We start from the raw sequence: 19420 nt of genomic DNA, 5'->3' as shown, positions 1-19420 counted from the left end.
CCCAAAGTGCTGGGATTACAGACATGAGCCACCGTGCCCAGCCGCAGCTGGCATGGTTTACCAAGCCCTGAGCACAGGAATCATACAAATACTAGCTAATGTTGGCTGAGTTCTTAGAAAGTGCCAGGTGGTGGTGGAGGCCAGGATTCAGTGACAAAAGAAAGCAGTTCCTACGTGGGGCTCATAGCCTAAGGAGGGAAGACTGACCAATGATGACCACATTCCAGAACTTTGGAGGGTGGGGGGTGCCATGAAGTCATACAGGGCAGTGTGATAGAGGGGGCTTGGGAGGAGAGAATGGGAGGCTGTTTTCTGGGGAAGGCCCCTCTGAGGAGGTGATGTTTGCTCTGAGCCCTGAATACCAAGAGGGGAGCTCTGCAAGCCTGGAGGAAGAGTGTTCCAATCAAGAGTTCTGCAAGTGCACAGGCTTTGAGGAGGGAGCAGCCCAAGGCATTCCAAGGCTGGGAAGGGGCCAGCCTGGCTGACTGAGTGCAGGGGTGGGGCTCACTGGAGATGAAGCCGGAGGCCAGCTGGATCCACCAGGCAGGCTTCATGGGCCAGGGCAAGGGGTCTGGGTTTTCTTCTAAGTGTGGCAGGCAGCCTGTGGCAGGTATAGACTGGAGAGTGACGTGATGTGGGTTATGTTGGGGGAAGATCCTTCTATTTCATGTATAGAACAGAGTGTAGGAGCCAGGCCGGCGGCATACATCCCAGTGAGGAAGCCACGTGGTGGTCCTGGAGGGAGACCAGGGTGGGTGACGACAGAGGTAGAGAAGAGTGGGCACATCTGGGGTGCACTTTGGAGAGAGACACAGTGGCCCAGAGCTTTGGAGGGGGTGAGGGAGGGGGTGTAGTGAAGGACGCCCATGTTTCCCCTCCTAGGCCTTGCCTCCCAGCTAAGAAACAGACCCTGACCTTCCTTCCCCCGCACCCCACCTCCTCAGCCTCCGCAGTGCCCTCCATGGCCCCTCGGGGGCCTACCTCCTGCCCACTGGGCCCCTGGCATCCCCGGCTTCCCAGCTGGCCTGATTGTTGTTACTCCCCAGGGAGTCATGGGAACACACTCCCCCTGCCCCTGCCACCCCCCTTTTCCCAGACAGGGCAAGGCCCTAACAATGTCCCTCAGCCAGCCAGTGGCCTGGACACAATACCCCTGTTTCGGTTCGCTGCCAGCTCCAGGAGGCCTGCTGGGTTTCCTGGCCTGTGTGGCATATATATAACTCTGGCTTCCAGCGGGGATTTTTTTGTTTGTTTGTTTGTTTTTTAAAAAAAAGAATCTCTGGCTCCTCCTCTTTGAATATCTTAATATATTATAAAAAGTTTTTCTCTTCCCATCCTGAGCCCTCCCCATACGCCTCCCTGACTGCATTTGCCATGTGCCTGTCAAGCCGGGGACCAAATGCAGGTCAGCAGGTGTCAGTGAGAAAATGACAAAAAGAAAGAAAAGCTGATCACTCCACCATGACCAGCCTCGAATGTGCTGGGGATGCTGAAGGTCATGAGGACAACCTGAGGGCCTGTGATGTGGCGGGCCCTGAGCCTGGCACTTTTTGTACACCACAGCTTGTCACTTCTAAGATGCCATCCAATATGAGATATGCCATTTTGAGCCCCTAAGAAAAATAGTTACTGACTACAAATGGATATTCCACTGATCCTAGGATGCACCTCAATTTCAGAGAGGTTAAAATATGAAAGAAAAGGTGTCAGAATCAATGGAATATGGTATTATTTCATTTTACATGCTTCGTTGCCCTCCAAACATAGTTTTTTTTTTTCCTCCTTGTGGCTAATAGAATGTGGGAGGCAGTGCAGGAATTGCGTCATGAAAATTCTGCTATTTTGCAGCCTAACAAGTTTTTCGTTTTTTTCTGTTTTTTTTTTTTTTTTTTTTTTTGAGACAGAGTCTCATTCTGTCACCCAGGCTGGAGTGCAGTGGTGCGATCTCAGCTCACTGTAATCTCCACTTCCTGGGTTCAAGCAACTCTCCTGCTTCAGCCTCCCAAGTAGCTGGGATTACAGGTGTGTGCCACCACACCCAGCTAATTTTTTGATTGTTTTGTTTTTTTATGAGACAGAGTTTTGCTCTGTCACCCAGACTGGAGTGCACTTGGCATGATCTTGGCTCACTGCAACCTCCTCCTCCCAGGCTCAAGCGATTCTCCTGCCTCAGCCTCCTGAGTAGCTGGGATTACAGGCATCTGCCACCACGCCCGGCTAATTTTTGTACTTTTAGTAGAGACGGGGTTTCGCCATGTTGGCCAGGCTAGTCTCGAACTCCTGACCTCAGGTGATCCGCCCGCCTTGGCCTCCCAAAGTGCTGGGATTACAGGCGTGAGCCATTGCGCCCAGCAAGAAGCATTTCTTCAGAGGAAAAATCGAGAGGGGAATGTAGGCAAGCCGCTTCAGGGAGTCATTCTGCACTCTTCACAACAGCCGACATTCATTGAGCTCTCCCTATGTGCCAGGCATGTTAATAACTCAATGTCCCAACAACTCCATCAGGTAAACACTATGATTATTATCATCACTATTTTACAGATGAAAAAACTGAGCCCCTCAACTGTAAAGGCCTCCTACTCCCACCTTCGCTGTGGCCCTGGTCAGGGGAGGCATAGTCATATGTCCGGTTTCGCCCCACTCCTTGGAAAAGCATGACCCCTCCTGAGAGGCTTGGGTGACGCAGAGAAAGGAAGTTTCCATGGGTGAGGCTTGGAGAGAAGGGAGGTCCCCAGAGCGTGCACTCAGGGAGTGACCAGGGCTGGGGGGAGACTTGAGAATCGACTGAGACCTATGCAGTTACCTTGGACCTCAGACCCTCTGGCCTGAACCCATGGAACATATGGGCCGACTGATGGTGAAGGACTTGGCCAAGGCCACACAGCCAGGCTGTTGGCTGGCACCAAACCCCCTGTCTGCTGTTTGATCACAAATATCTGCCTTTTTTTTTTTTTTTTTTAAGATGGAGTCTCACTCTGTCACCCAGGCTGGAGTGCAATGGCTTGATCTTGGCTCACTACAACCTCCGCCTCCCCAGTTCAAGTGATTCTCCTGCCTCAGCCTCCCAAGTTGCTGGGATTACAGTCGCCCGCCACCACACCCAGCTAATTTTTGTATTTTTAATAGAGATGGGGTTTCACGATATTGGTCAGGCTGCTCTCGAACTCCTGACCTCAGGTGATCCACCCACCTCGGCTTCCCAAAGTGCTGGAATTACAGGCGTGAGCCACCGCGCCCAGCCACGAATATCCACTTTTCCCTCTCTTCTATGTCCATGTTTTTGTTGTTGTTGTTGTTGTTTGTTTGTTTGTTTGTTTTTAGATGGAGTTTTACTCTTGTTGCCCAGACTGGAGTGCAATGGTGTAGTCTTGGCTCACTGCAACCTCTGCCTCCCAGGTTCAAGCAATTCTCCTGCCTCAGCCACCTGTGTAGCTGGGATTACAGGTGCCCGCCACCACGCCCAGCTAATTTTTGTATTTTTAGTAGAGACAGGGTTTCACCATGTTGGCCAGGCTGGTCTCAAACTCCTGACCTCAGATGATCCACCTGCCTCGGCCTCCCAAAGTGCTGGAATTACAGGCATGGGCCACCACACCCGGCCTGTCCATATGTTATCTTTGGTTACTTGCAAGGCAGAGAAGCTGTGCTGGTACCAGTCAGTTCCTTGGTGGTAATGAGACTAACAGTAGCTCACATTTTTTGGGTGCTCACTCTGTGCCAGGCACTGTACATGAGGGGTGGCTGTTCATCCCTGGAATGGCAGGGCAAGAACTGAGTGAGGCATGCCAGGGAAGGACTCTGGTGGCCTGGAGGGTAAGGCCCTGGCTAGCTGGGGGACAACAACTGTTTAGCACCGTGATGGCCTGGCCAGTATAGCCAGATACTGCTGTTTGAAAAGCCAGAGGCTGAGCGTGGTGGCTCATGCCTGTAATCCCAGCACTTTGGGAGGCCGAGGCGGGTGGATCATCTGAGGTCAGGAGTTCCAGACCAGCCTGGCCAACATGGTGAAACCCCGTCTCTACTAAAAATACAAAAATTAGCCTGGTATGGTGGCACACGCCTGTCATCCCAGCTACTTGGGAGGCTGAAGCAGGAGAATTGCCAGAACCTGGGAGACGGAGGTTGCAGTGAGCTGAGATCATGCCACGGCACTTCAGCCTGGGTGACAGGGAGACTCCCATTTCAAAAGAAAAAAAAAAAAGGCCAGGCACGGTGGCTCACGCTTATAATCCCAGCACTTTGGGAGCCCGAGGCGGGCGGATCACCTGAGGTCAGGAGTTCGAGAACAGCCTGACCAACATGGAGAAACCCCGTCTTTACTAAAAATACAAAATTAGCCAGGCTTGGTGGCAGGCGCCTGTAATCCCAGCTACTGGGGAGGCTGAGGCAGGAGAATCACTTGAACCCGGGAGGCGGAGGTTGTGGTGAGCCGAGATCACACCACTGCACTCCAGCCTGGGCAACAATAGCAAAATTCCGTCTCAAAAAAAAAAAGAAAAGAGAAAGAAAAGCCAGACATGTTAATTTTTATATGGTATTTTCCAATTTCCTCAAATCTTAAAACAAATTCATAATTCAAGAAAAATCTTCTATGGGCAAATTGAGTTATATCTGGGGGCCAGTTTGCAAACTCTGCTTGTTTTGTTTTCTTAAACTTTGACATGCATCCTGTAAAGAAGCTGTCATCTGTTGTTCTGCAGATGAGGCAAGCAAAGCTCTTCAAGAGGGTGAATCACTTCCCCAAGATCACAGAGGCGCGAAGCCACAGGGTTGGGGGCCACCCGACTCCAAAGGCTTGTTTCTATGTTAGACCGCCTTTTGGATGGGCAAGAGGTCTGTTCAGATACAGCCAGAACTGGCACAGTGACAGAATATCTCCAGGGACAGTAAACTGTCAGTCAGGGTAGCATTGAGGGATTGATGCAGATGCAAAACCCCCCACCTCCCTCTGCCAGAACTCAACAATGGACATCTCTGTGCCCTTCATAAAATTAAGTCATCACAGAATCTTTTCTCCCAATTATGCATTCCTTATCATGATTGGATATTCATGTTTGGTGACTTTTTGTTTTTTTGTAAGCTAAGAATGTATGCTTAGGGGAGGTGCTGTTTGTGGAATAAATAGGTTTAAATTATTTGTGTCACTTGTCAAACTTCTTAACAAGCATACTGTGCAGTGACAGAGAAATAATTCCTAACTTTCTCACTGGACTGTGAGTTCCAGGGGTGTGTTTTACTTATAACTGTGTCCCTAGCACCTAGCACAATGTCTGACACATAATAGGTGCTCAGTAAATATCTGTGGATTGAATGAAGTGAATTGACTTGTCCAAGGTCATGTTGACCAAGATTTCTGATTACACCCACCTGATTTAGAAGCCCGTGCTATCACCTCTACACCACTCTGCTTCTTGGAAAGAACCAAGGGAAAGAGGTCTCCAGGCACAGGATTGTGGGCCCAAGAGATTGCATCCCCTCGAACTCCTCTAGTTTGGTTGGTGAAGGTGGTGATGGAAATAAGCACCTATGAACCAAGCCACTATCCACCATAATACCCTTTAGAAACTACACTTTATAATCTTGACGTCCCTGAGCCTGGCTTTTGGGGTATTTACAGAGGGTGGCAAGGGCAGGTCCTGGGTTTTGCAGTGGGACAAGTGAAGTTCTCATCTCAGTTCTGCTGTGTGACCTTGAGCTATGAGTGCCCCTCTCTGAGCCTCCTCCTTCCTGCGCCATGTGGATAAACAAGCTTACTTACGGGATTATGGGGTTGAAAGGAGATCATCAATGGAAGTGGTTGCCCAGTGACTGTGGATTTTTTGGAAACTGTTTTTTGAAAACTGTTGACATTGAGAACAGCCTTATCGGGAGCTGCCAGGCTTAGGGCCAAGGGGCCTCATCTATCAGGCTTTTCTGCTTTCAAGTAGGTATTAATAGGTACAGAAGGCCCTTATCTCTTCCTTGGTTTCATGCTAGGAATGCTGGTCTTCACTCCTTTCTGCTTCAGCAGGACCTGAGGGATTGTGGGAAGGAGGGCACCTACTTCTACCTGGATGTGTACTTGAATACTCTGGGGCGGGCAGGACTTTGGAAAACCCCCAACCTCAGCCTCACCAAGCCTGAAAAATAACCTTTTCATCTACTTGGTAAACTCAGGCCCTTTGGACCTCAAATTTCCTCATCATAAAATGGAGCAATAATAATAGACATCTCTCTTTGCCAGCCACCACAGTTAAACCAGCACAATGCTTGGTATATAATAGGTGCTTAATAAGTGTTTGTTGAATGACTTGGGTTTGAGAGGGCTTTACACAAATGAATGTTAGTGTTACTGGGACCCTGTGGGAAGGTGCAGGGAAAGGACACTCTTTCCATCTGGAATGGGAATGTGCTGGTTTCTCTTGCTCTCTGCCAGCACCTGGGTTGGTTGTTGAGAATGGGACCTACCCCTCAGCTTCTTTATGGAGAGGGGATGGGGAAGGGGGACAGGCAGACCTCAGGGCTGGGAATGCAGTGTAGGCCGAATTTGGTCACTGGTTGGCTTCACAGTTACTTTCTCCTGAAAGGGACTCAGTTTTCCTATCCATACAGCAAGAGGCTTATGTGGTCTCTGTGGTCCCTTCTAGCTATGATACATTCTAGGATTTGCAATGAGTAATTTCAGAAACTACTCATTGGAGGGGAAAACAACTCCTGATTTCCTAAACCACCTCATAGTTTGTAAAACACTTTCCAATTCCTTATGCTTTTCATTTTCCTGGCAACCCTGGAAGGGGCCAGGGCAAGGTCTGTGTGCCCATTTGAAACTAAGGGTGAGAAGCATCCTCAGGAGCTGTGATTTGAGGCTGCACCACTCATTTTGATTATGTTGGTACACCAGTTTGCTTTCAAATGTGAGTATGCATAAAAATAACCTGGAAGCTTGGTGAGGTGGCAGTCACCTGGAGTACCAGCTATGCTGGAGGCTGAGGCGGGAGGATCTCTTGAGCCCAGGGGTTTGAGACTACCCTGGGCAACATAGTGAGACCTCGTCTATATAAAATAAATAGGAAAAAAAAATAAGATACTGGCTTTTCTAATTCCCTAAGTGTCAAAAAAAAAAAAAAAAAGAAAAGAAAAAAGAAAAAGAATAACAAATATCACCTGGAAAGGGGACATGGCATTGTTAAAATGCAGATTCCTGGGCACCTAGAGATTTTAAATTGGCAGGGCCAGGGTGGGCCCAAAATTAGCAAGTGACCCCGTGGTTCTGAAGCCAGTGGCCTAAGGACCACCCTTGCAGAACCGTGGTCTCCTTGTCACAGTCTAGGCAGCCTCTGGCTTAGCCTCTGTTTCTTTCATAACCTTTCTCAGCGCCTGCTCTGGGCCAGACCAGTGTTGGGAGGAGTCGCTACTGAGCTCCTAGATTGGCAGGGGAGGCAGATGGAGAAAAGGAGTGTGTGTGGTCAGCATTGGAGCAGAGGCAGCAGTGGGCAATAGAGGAAGTGAGTAAATCCTTGGGAGGGCTCCCTAGAAGTGATGTGTTTTCTTTTTTTGTTTTAGAGACAGGATCTCGCTCTGTCGCCCAGGCTGGTGTGCAGTGGCATGATCATAGCTCACTGCAGCCTCGACTTCTCGGGCTCAAGCAATCCTCCCACCTCAGCCTCCCAAGTAGCTGGGACTACGGGCACACGCCACCATGCCTGGCTAATTTTTGTATTTTTTGTAGAGATGGGTCTTCACCATGTTGATCAGGCTGGTCTCGAACTCCTGGGCTCATGCGATCCACCCCGCCAGCTGATTACAGGGATTCCGGGGGTGAGCCATCGCGCCCAGACGCCGCTTCATCGTATTGTAAACGTCTGTTACCTTTCTGTTCCCCTGTCTACTGGACTGTGAGCTCCTTAGGGCCACGAATTAAGGATGGGGCACAGAGCAAGCTCTCCAAACGTTTGTTGAATGACTGAGGGAATGAATGAGTTCAAGCAGATGCTATACGTTGGCTGTTGGAGATTTTGGCTAAAATGGGACTTGCAGGAAAGCCCGACGTCCCCCTTGCCATTTCCAGGCACCGCTCTTCAGCTTGGGCTCTGGGTGAGCGGGATAGGGCTGGGTGCAGGATTAGGATAATGTCATGGGTGAGGCAAGTTGAGGATGGAAGAGGTGGCTGATGGCTGGGCTGTGGAAGCGATGATCCTGAAAAGAAGAGGGGACAGTCTCTGGAAATCTAAGCTGAGGCTGTTGGGGGCTACAGGTTGAGGGTCATGTGCAGAAGAGAGGCTCTGTTCTGAACGTGCACTATAGAAAGGTCAGTAGGATGCGGGAGCGTCGGGGCGGGGCGGGGCCTGTGTTCCCGTGTCCCCACGCCTCCAGCAGGGGACGCCCGGGCTGGGGGCGGGGAGTCAGACCGCGCCTGGCACCATCCGGACAAAGCCTGCGCGCCCCCCGCCCCGCCATTGGCCGCACCGCCCCGCGCCGCCGCCCCATCCCGCCCCTCGCTGCCGGGTCCGGCGCGTTAAAGCCAATAGGAACCGCCGCCGTTGTTCCCGTCACGGCCGGGGCAGCCAATTGTGGCGGCGCTCGGCGGCTCGTGGCTCTTTCGCGGCAAAAAGGATTTGGCGCGTAAAAGTGGCCGGGACTTTGCAGGCAGCGGCGGCCGGGGGCGGAGCGGGATCGAGCCCTCGCCGAGGCCTGCCGCCATGGGCCCGCGCCGCCGCCGCCGCCTGTCACCCGGGCCGCGCGGGCCGTGAGCGTCATGGCCTTGGCCGGGGCCCCTGCGGGCGGCCCATGCGCGCCGGCGCTGGAGGCCCTGCTCGGGGCCGGCGCGCTGCGGCTGCTCGACTCCTCGCAGATCGTCATCATCTCCGCCGCGCAGGACGCCAGCGCCCCGCCGGCTCCCACCGGCCCCGCGGCGCCCGCCGCCGGCCCCTGCGACCCCGACCTGCTGCTCTTCGCCACACCGCAGGCGCCCCGGCCCACAGCCAGTGCGCCGCGCCCCGCGCTCGGCCGCCCACCGGTACGGACCCCAGGGACGCCGCGCCGACAGCGCCGCCTGTGCCCCCCGCGCAGACCCGGGAGGGCGCCGTGTTTGGCCTGGAGGCGGCAGGCGGCGGGGGAGGGGTTGACTGAGGCGCCCAGGCTGGGCGGTGCAGAGCCGGGGTTGGGCCTCCGAGCCCCGCCCTGGGGTGCGGGGTGACCTCGGGCCGGTCCCTGTTTGCTGCTCTGTGCTCTGCGCCTCAGCTTCCTCACCGGAGCCTCCCCAGCGTCGGACTCAGTGATAATAATAGCCCACGTGTATTCAACTGGCGTTTACTACATGCCAGGCCTTTGGGCGACTTCAAGCCAGCTAAAACTCACAACCCCGCTGTGAGCTGTGTTGTCACTGTGCCTATCTGACGGAGGAGGAACTGAGGCCCAGAGAGGGAAAGTGACTTGCCCCTGGTCACACGGCTGCAGGTGGTGGGGCTGGGATTTGAACTGAGAGGCCTGCTGGCTTCAGCTCAGAATTTGCATCTCGGTAGTGAGCACAGCTGCTGGGGGAAGTGAAGGCGGGGCGGAGGAAAGTCCTGGGGCCTAACCGTTGGTGAGCCATTGAGGAGACCCTCCTTCCTGCCTCGATGCTGACTGCCAGGTGCAGGCCTGGCCGGCCAGGCCTCTGGGGACAGCCCTCCTGGCTGGGAGGCCTTCTCTGCAGGGGCGGGGCAGCTGGACCAGCTGCTGATCCCCTCCCTCTGCCTGTCCTTCCATCTGCCACCCTCCACCCTCCCAGGCCCTGGTTGCCATGGAACCTCATTAATCAGGCAGGCCGACCCCTGAGTCTCTGTAGAAGGACTAGGTGGGCTGGGCCTCTGGGAGCTGGAGAGGAGGCCCCCAGTGCCAGGAGAGAAAATGTCTCAGGGAGATCCTTTAATAAAGCCCTCCCTGATCGCTGAGCTCAAGACGAATTCAGACTGGAGGGCCCAGAAGAGGCGGCTGAATTCCAGTGGGAGAAGGGATTGGAGGCGTAGAAGCCTGGAGCTGGGAACTGTGGGGCACAGGGCACGGTGTGGAGACCAGTTTGACTGGCGCAGCCTATGGGTGAAGGTGGGGCTCTGGTGTGCAGGCGGGGTCTGGCCAGGCAGGATGGGGTCTCAGCAGGGAACTTGGAGCAAGTGGGAGGGGTGAGGCAGGACTCAGGACAAGGAGGTAGAAGCTGCCTAACTGCTGATGGGGGTGTGGGTGGCAGCTGGTCCCTGAGGCATCCTGAGGAGGCTCCCCCAACCCCCTTGGCCCCATGCCCAGTGCTGCCTTCCGGAATCACCACAATACTACTAATAATAACAATAGCAGCCACCATTGTTTTGAGGATGTCTTGTGTGCCAGGCTCTTTGCCAAGCGCTTTACCTAATTAACTCATTTAACCCCTTTTTACAGATTGGGAAGCTGAGGCCTAGAGATGTTAGAATCTTCCCATGTCATTCTGCTCTTGAGTCGGGGGAGCAGTCTGCGTTTCCTCTGAGGTTGACCTCTGGGATGCCTTGCTTCCTGGGGATGCTGATACAGGTTGAAGAAAGGGCAGGAAGGGCTTTTAGGGGTCCTCCCTCTTAATGAGTGGGTGGGAGGGGGTTGTACCAGGGGTGGGCCAGGTGGCCTGTCTCCTGTACTCCAGGGGCCTGTTCCTGTGGGTACCACTTGGGACCTGGGGAAGCATCTTCCATTCAGCTGTGTGACAAGCGTTATAGAAGGCTCAGGTCTGCGGAAACCTAACAACCTGAGGGTCTTGTCCTCAAAGAACTGAACAGGATTATGGGTTCTAGGATCAAAGGGAGGGACAGGGGCAAAGAAAAATGCCCTCCACTCCACCTGTCAGGGGCAGGCTCATTGGCCAGGGCATTCCATTCATTCAACAGTTGTTGAGTTAGTGAATGCCCAGGAGGCACTAGGCCCAGAGACAAGGAGCCCTGGCCCCCAGTGTACTTAAGGGCCAGGAGGCTGGCACCATTCTGGAACTGAAGTCCAGAAAGTCCACAGGTTCGGCTTTTGGCCTCTCTGCACTGGCATTTGTCTGGCACAGTCCTTGAAATAAGCTACAGGCTTAGCTTCTATACCAGCAGGCATTCTGTATACAAGGCTCTGTGCAATTCAGCCATTCCTCTTGGCCCTGCCTGTCCACTTCCACAAACTCAAGTATTATAACTATGATACATGTTTACTGTAGAAAACTTAACTTTTTTTTTTTTTTTTTTTTTTTTTTTTTTGGGAGACAGGGTCTCATTCTGTTACCCAGGCTGGAGTGCAGTGGCATGATTGCGGCTCACTGCAACCTCTGCCTCCCAGGTTCAAGCTATTCTGTGCCTCAGCCTCCCGAGTAGCTGGGATTACAGGCGTGTACCACCATGCCCAGCCAATTTTTGTATTTTAAGTAGAGAGAGGGTCTTGCCATGTTGCCCAGGCTGGTCTTGAACTCCTGAGTTCAGACAATCTGACTGTCTCAGCCTCTCAAAGTGCTGGGATTACAGGTGTGAGTCACCATGCCCAGCTGAAAACTTAACTCTTAACTCTTTTTTTTTTTTTTTTTTTTTGAGATGAAGTCTCGCACTGTCACCTAGGCTGGAGTACAGTGGCGCCATCTCGGCTCACTGCAACCTCCGCCTCCTGGGTTCAAGAGATTCTTCTGCCTCAGCCTCCCGAGTAGCTGGGACTACAGGCGTGCACCACCATACCTGGCTAATTTTTGTATTTTTGGTAGAGATGGGGTTTCACCATATTGGTCAGGCTGGTCTTGAACTCCTGACCTCAAGTGATCTGCCCGCCTCGGCCTCCCAAAGTGCCAGGATTACAGGCGTGAGCCACTGTGCCTGGCCAAAAACTTAACTCTTAAGAAACTAGAAAGTTGACAGCAGGATCCCAGCCCTATTCATTTTTTTTCCTTTTTTTCCCTAAGGCTATTTTTGTTTGTGGTGGTTGTGACAGTTTTTGTTTTTTAAAGTTTTAAAAATTGTAGTTTTTCCTGTGTCATTCACACCGTTCAGATATGGCACTGGTCTCCCACAGTCCTCCCAGAGGCTGCCCCAAAATGTATTCTATAATAATAGAAACTGAACCAGAGAAAAGTTTCATGAGCTTTTTAATCCAAAAGGGATCATATAAATATATCGCCCCGTGACAGTGTTTTGCTTGTCTGTATGTGTGAGGGGATTCTTGTCAACCTGCCTCGGTCCTTGACAGCTGCATGGTGTTCAAGGGGCTAAACAAACCACAGCTTTCGTGACCCCCTTCATGGATGGGTGTTCGAGTCATCCAGATTTTTTCAGCAGTGAATGTCTTCACCCCTGCGTTTCGGGGCCCCTCTGCCAGTGTTTATCTAGGGAGAAGTGGCAGAAATGGCATCCACTCAAGCCTTTGTTTTAGGGTGTGGCACTGACCTGCCTTCAGGGGTGGACAAGGGTGGGGATCCCAGGGAGAAGGCAAGGGGTGCAGATGGCAGGAGCATGCTAGGGTTTGGGCCCCAGGGGCGAGTATGGAGGGGGATACATTCTGGCTGGGTTCTGGGGAGGTGGGGCACGTGGCGGGTATGAGTGTGGGCTCTGTACCAGCCCAGTAGGGTACAAGTCCTGGGTCCACCTCTCACTGTGTGGCCTCTCTCAGGTGGAGGCCATCATAGCACCTGCCAAAAGGTGGCCAGAGGGTTGCAGGGGAAGCAGTTGAGTACGCAGTGCTTAGAGCACAGTAGCTCTTCTTTCCCCTGGGTGCCGTCAAAAGTCAGTGAATGTGCACAAGAGGGAGTGGTTCATCAGCATGGTGGGGGTTCATTCAGCAAACATTTGTTGATGCCAGGCTCCATGGCAGACACTATAGATTCTCAAGTGATTCAGACACCTCTGAGGGTGAGACAGATACATCTGCAGAAATGTGTAGGGAGAGACAGAATGTGGCAAAAGGTCGGGTTTGAGGCAGTTCAGAGGGAGAAGAGGTGACATCTCCTAGCTGATGGGTAAGGTTTCTGCCCACAGAGGTAGAGGGAGCAGGTGTGAAGTGGGGAGGGTGGGAGGGATGCAAGGGCAGTCTAGATTTCTGGGAAAACGTGACTCGGGTTCCTCTAGAGAAGCAGTGGCAGATGAGAGTACAAAGGCAATGAGGAGCTGGAGGAAGGCCTTAAGCAGGGGCGGCAGCATGGTAAGGTTTGTAGGAGGACTGGCTGCAGCAGAGGCAGGGAGACCAGTGTGGAGTCTGCTCAGCAGCCCACTGGGAAGGTGGTGATCGCCGTGGTGATGAGCAGTTCTTGGTAGCTGCATGTGAGGAGGGTGACAGGTCAGGAACTCTAGCTCAGGAAACCCTGTGGATGGTGGAGGGGAAGATCAGTCTGGTTTTGGTCTGGGTACTTTTGAGCAGCCTGTGAGACCTCCAGGACAGTCCCAATCCTGGAGTGTCTGAACTAAGCCAGTGCTTAGAGCTTGGGTTCTTCCTCAGACCGTCTTGGGTACAAATCCTGACTTTACCACTTCCTGCGCCTCCCTGGGCTTTAGTTGCCTTATCTGGAAAATGGGGCCATTTTTATACAGCCAGTCCATTGAATGGAATGAACTAATGGATGCAAGGAACTTGATGAGCACCAGCTGCTACCATGCGTATAGATTAGTCAAAAACCAGAGAGAAGGTGATTTAGCCAAGGGACCTATGTAATCAGTGGCTTAGCTGGGCATGGTGGCTGACTAGTCCCAGCACGACTACAGTGAAGGCTGAGATGGGAGAATTGCTTGAGCCTAGGAGTTTGAGAGACCAGTCTGGGCAACATAGGGAGACCCCATCTCTACGAGAAATAGAAAAGTTAGCTGGTCTTGGAGGGATGCGCCTGTGGTCCCAGCTGTTTGGAAGGCTGAGGTGGGAGGATTGCTTGAGCCCAGGAAGTCTAGGCTGCAGAGAGTTGTGATCATACCACTGCACTCCAGCATAGTCAACAGAGCGATACCCTGTCTAAAAAAGAAAAAAAAAATAGTGCCTTAAAACAACAAACATTTATTATATAGTTTTTGTGGGTCAGGAATTCAGGGAAGACTTATCCAGCTCTGGCTTGGGGTCTCTGGAGATTCAGCCAGTGTCTGGATTCTGGCTGCTAACAGAAGTTGTGACTAAGTGTTGCTGTTGGGAGGAGGCCATGGTTTCTTGCCCATCATTAGGGCTACTTGAGTGCCCATATGACATGGCAGAGTAAGTGACCCAATACAGAGCAAGGAGGAAGCTCCAGTGCCTCTGACCCAGTCTCAAAAGTGACAGGCCATCCCTTCCACCACATTCCATTCATTCATCCCCAGAAGCAAGTTACCAGATCTGGCTCATAAGCGGAGGAGAATTAGGCTTCATCTTTTGAAGGAGAAGGATCAGAAAGTTTGCGGATGTGTTTTAAATCCACCGCTAGACCCCAGAGAAGTGGTGAAAATGGAATGTCCTGTGTGGTAGGACTGTGACTCTCAGGATGTGTCCCCTCTGATCTCCCTCAGTCACACACTCAGGCATCCTGCTAGAGAAACTGAGGCGAGGGTAGCCCAGAGGCACCCAGCCTTAAGCCAGGTCTCTTCTGGCCTCACTCCTGGTTACTGGGCATCCTCCCGTTTTCGCCACAGGTGAAGCGGAGGCTGGACCTGGAAACTGACCATCAGTACCTGGCCGAGAGCAGTGGGCCAGCTCGGGGCAGAGGCCGCCATCCAGGAAAAGGTACCTATGGAGCTTGGGCTGGGCAGACCCCCTGTGACCAGGCCCAGGTTAGGGATGTGAACAGACAAACATACTTGCAAGCTAACGTCTGGCTTGTCGGGCTTGAGCCAGGCCTCTGAGGACCCTGATGGGCAGTTGGAGTGGCCACCTGGCTTGGTTTCTCCAGGCCCTGAGGGGTGAGGAGTTCCCCAGCCAGAAGAAGAATGCTGTGGTTGGCCTCGCCAAGGGGAAGGAGCTGGCTGTCCCCCGGCCCCCATCATCCTGCTGCCTTGCACTGCCAGAGTGGCAGGCCTGGCTGGAGGTGGGGGTGGATGCTGAAGGGCCCTGTCTTGCCTGACCACACCCCCACAGGTGTGAAATCCCCGGGGGAGAAGTCACGCTATGAGACCTCACTGAATCTGACCACCAAGCGCTTCCTGGAGCTGCTGAGCCACTCGGCTGATGGTGTCGTCGACCTGAACTGGGCTGCCGAGGTGCTGAAGGTGCAGAAGCGGCGCATCTATGACATCACCAACGTCCTTGAGGGCATCCAGCTCATTGCCAAGAAGTCCAAGAACCACATCCAGTGGCTGTAGGTACCGGCCACACAGGAGGGCAGGCACACCTGCCCATGCCAGCCTGGAGGAGCTGGTAGTAATACCCACTGTGGCTGCCTGCATCCCCATCTTATAGCTGGGGAAACGGGCTCAGAGAGGAGAGGTAGCTTCCCTGAGATGATAGATGGTAAAAAGCACACAAATCTTACATATCCACCTCAGTTGCAGCTTTACTTTTTTCTTTTTTAGATGGAGTTTCACTCTGTCACCCAGGCTGGAGTGCAGTGGTGCAATCTCAGCTCACTGTAACCTCTACCTCCCAGGTTCAGGTGCTTCTCCTGCCTCAGCCTCCTGAATAGCTGGGGATACAGGCGCCTGCCACCATGCCCAGCTACTTTTTGTATTTGTAGTAGAAACGGGGTTTCACCATGTTGGCCAGTCTAGTCTCGAACTCCTGATCTCAGGTGATCTGCCTGCCTCAGCCTCCCAAAGTGCTGGGATTACAGGCGTGAGCCACTGCGCCCCGCGCAGCTTTATATATTTATTCATCTGGGTTGCCACCATTCAGATCAAGATAAGAGCATTTTCAACACCCTAGAAGGTTCTCTTGTGCCCCTTTCCAGTCATTGCCAACCCCTCACACCACCAGGTCACTACTATCCTGGCTTCTCATGCCCTCGGTGAGATCTGTCTGGCATAGACATTTTATTCTTGTTTTATTTTCCCCCTCTCGCCTTCGCCCCAGTCATCCTGCTACTACCCTTTCTTTGATACACCTGCCATTTCATTTTTTGGTAGATCGTTCCATTCTGCATCTTTTGTGGTTTTTTGGGTGGAGGGGGGTGGTTTGAGACAGGGTGTTGCTCTGTCACCCAGGCTGGAGTATGGAGGCACAAATATAGCTCACTGCAGCCTCAACCTCCTGGGCTCAAGCTCCGTACCTGTAGCTAGGACTACAAGTACATGCCACCATGTCTGGCTAATGTCTTTGATTTTGTGTAGAGGTGGAGTCTCACTGTGTTGCCCAGGCTGGTCTCAAACTCCTGAGGCTCAAGCAATCCTCTGGCCTCAGCCCCCCAAAGTGCTGGGATTATAGGTATAAGCCACCAAGCCCAGCCTTTTTTTTTTTTTTTTTTTTTTCATTTGACAGCATGTCTTGGAAATGCATATGTGTGTGCGCGCGCGCGTGTGTGTGTGTGTGTGTGTAATATTTCGTGGCATGTCAGTCCCACAGTCCCATCATTTGTTTATCCCGCCCTGGTTGAGGGACATGTAGGTGTTTATATTCGGGCCAGACTTCAAGCCCATGACACTCTGATTTGGAGCCCAGCTGAGGAGCCAGACCCAGAGAGAAGCAAGGGCTTGCCTAGGCCTCACAGAACAGAGGCAACAGCAGACTCTGTCCTGAGGCCCAGGGCTCCTGGCCAGAGGGGCCAATCACTGTTAACCCTACCCTCCCTGGTGCCTCCCCACAGGGGCAGCCACACCACAGTGGGCGTCGGCGGACGGCTTGAGGGGTTGACCCAGGACCTCCGACAGCTGCAGGAGAGCGAGCAGCAGCTGGACCACCTGATGAATATCTGTACTACGCAGCTGCGCCTGCTCTCCGAGGACACTGACAGCCAGCGATATCCTTGGATTGGCCGTAGGGTGTGGAAGGCAGGCTTAGCAGGCAGGGGCTCCACCCAAGTGGGACTAGAGAGGCTTGGATTTAAGAGAGAGCTCTGATTTTGGTTGCAAGTCCTGGCTCAGCATTTTCTCACTGTTGTGACACTGGATAAATTGCTTAACCTCTCGGCCTCAGTTTTATCTAGAAAAGGGGAATAATAATATCCAATTCTGAAATTGTACAGATTAAAAAAGAAAAGTGGCTAGGTGCGGTGGCTCATGCCTATAATCCTAGTGCTTCAAGAGGCTGAGGTGGGAGGATCACTTGAGCCCAGGAGTTTGAGGCTGCAGTGAGCTCTGGTTGAGCCACATCACTCCAGCCTAGGTGACATAGCGAGACCCTGCCTCTAAAAAATAAATAAATTCCCAGCACCACGCCTGGAGTTGTGTTGAACATTTTACGTGGAATCGTTCCCGGTAGCCATTATTACCTTGGGATTCAATGGGTAGAGTGATTCCATTATACAGATGTGGAACTTGAAACTCAGGAGTGAGGTAGGTTTTGAGTGGGTAGGAGGTTGGGAAGACAGGAGTGACTAGGCAGGTGTGAGCCCTGCCTTGTGAGCTGTTGGAATGAGTGACCCCCTAGAAGTCAAAGGTCATGTGGTCCTTGACTCTGCCAACCCTGGCCTATGTGACGTGTCAGGACCTTCGTAGCATTGCAGACCCTGCAGAGCAGATGGTTATGGTGATCAAAGCCCCTCCTGAGACCCAGCTCCAAGCCGTGGACTCTTCAGAGGTGAGATCTGGGAACTCCGGGCCCAACTGGGCTGGGCTGGGCTGTGCTGGTGGTCACCTGGGCCTCAGTTTACCCTGCCTGCTGCTTCCACCCAGACCTTTCAGATCTCCCTTAAGAGCAAACAAGGCCCGATCGATGTTTTCCTGTGCCCTGAGGAGACCGTAGGTGGGATCAGCCCTGGGAAGACCCCATCCCAGGAGGCCACTTCTGAGGAGGAGAACAGGGCCACTGACTCTGCCACCATAGTGTCACCACCACCATCATCTCCCCCCTCATCCCTCACCACAGATCCCAGCCAGTCTCTACTCAGCCTGGAGCAAGGTGGGTGATGGGTAGGTGGGTGGGGTGGGGCAGGGCCCCTCTTCTGGGGGGTGGGCAGGCACGACATCCCCTGCCTTCCTCCCTGCTGGGGCATCCCCGGCCTGTGATGCTCCCCGTCTCCCCAGAACCGCTGTTGTCCCGGATGGGCAGCCTGCGGGCTCCCGTGGACGAGGACCGCCTGTCCCCGCTGGTGGCGGCCGACTCGCTCCTGGAGCATGTGCGGGAGGACTTCTCCGGCCTCCTCCCTGAGGAGTTCATCAGCCTTTCCCCACCCCACGAGGCCCTCGACTACCACTTCGGCCTCGAGGAGGGCGAGGGCATCAGAGACCTCTTCGACTGTGACTTTGGGGACCTCACCCCCCTGGATTTCTGACAGGGCTTGGAGGGACCAGGGTTTCCAGAGATGCTCACCTTGTCTCTGCAGCCCTGGAGCCCCCTGTCCCTGGCCGTCCTCCCAGCCTGTTTGGAAACATTTAATTTATACCCCTCTCCTCTGTCTCCAGAAGCTTCTAGCTCTGGGGTCTGGCTACCGCTAGGAGGCTGAGCAAGCCAGGAAGGGAAGGAGTCTGTGTGGTGTGTATGTGCATGCAGCCTACACCCACACGTGTGTACTGGGGGTGAATGTGTGTGAGCATGTGTGTGTGCATGTACCGGGGAATGAAGGTGAACATACACCTCTGTGTGTGCACTGCAGACACGCCCCAGTGTGTCCACATGTGTGTGCATGAGTCCATGTGTGCGCGTGGGGGGGCTCTAACTGCACTTTCGGCCCTTTTGCTCTGGGGGTCCCACAAGGCCCAGGGCAGTGCCTGCTCCCAGAATCTGGTGCTCTGACCAGGCCAGGTGGGGAGGCTTTGGCTGGCTGGGCGTGTAGGACGGTGAGAGCACTTCTGTCTTAAAGGTTTTTTCTGATTGAAGCTTTAATGGAGCGTTATTTATTTATCGAGGCCTCTTTTGTGAGCCTGGGGAATCAGCAAAGGGGAGGAGGGGTGTGGGGTTGATACCCCAACTCCCTCTACCCTTGAGCAAGGGCAGGGGTCCCTGAGCTGTTCTTCTGCCCCATACTGAAGGAACTGAGGCCTGGGTGATTTATTTATTGGGAAAGTGAGGGAGGGAGACAGACTGACTGACAGCCATGGGTGGTCGGATGGTGGGGTGAGCCCTCTCTAGGGGGCCAGTTCAGGGCCCCAGCTGCCCCCCAGGATGGATATGAGATGGGAGAGGTGAGTGGGGGACCTTCACTGATGTGGGCAGGAGGGGTGGTGAAGGCCTCCCCCAGCCCAGACCCTGTGGTCCCTCCTGCAGTGTCTGAAGCGCCTGCCTCCCCACTGCTCTGCCCCACCCTCCAATCTGCACTTTGATTTGCTTCCTAACAGCTCTGTTCCCTCCTGCTTTGGTTTTAATAAATATTTTGATGACGTTTGGGCCGGGTTTTGGGACTCTGTTGGGAACATTTCGGGGCGGGAGAGGCCAAGGTTACTGGGGA

The 19420-nt window shown here is 53.4% G+C and overlaps 1 protein-coding gene across 1 annotated transcript; it reads left to right on the top strand.

The window, feature by feature from the left end:
- Window positions 1-8584: 8584 nt before the first annotated feature.
- Window positions 8585-19359, top strand: E2F1 (E2F transcription factor 1). Its single transcript, XM_004062021.5, has 7 exons — window positions 8585-8995; window positions 14580-14670; window positions 15022-15241; window positions 16682-16834; window positions 17499-17613; window positions 17709-17934; window positions 18060-19359. The coding sequence occupies exons 1-7, from the start codon at window positions 8735-8737 to the stop codon at window positions 18305-18307; spliced, it is 1314 nt and encodes a 437-aa protein (XP_004062069.1). The 5' UTR covers window positions 8585-8734; the 3' UTR covers window positions 18308-19359.
- The last annotated feature ends 61 nt before the right edge of the window (window positions 19360-19420 follow it).

This window comes from Gorilla gorilla, chromosome 21, assembly GCF_029281585.2.
Source record: "Gorilla gorilla gorilla isolate KB3781 chromosome 21, NHGRI_mGorGor1-v2.1_pri, whole genome shotgun sequence".
In the NCBI taxonomy this organism is placed as follows: Eukaryota; Metazoa; Chordata; class Mammalia; order Primates; family Hominidae; genus Gorilla; species Gorilla gorilla.
The sequence above is the reverse complement of the archived record's forward strand: the minus strand, read 5'-3'. Positions and strand labels throughout refer to the sequence as shown.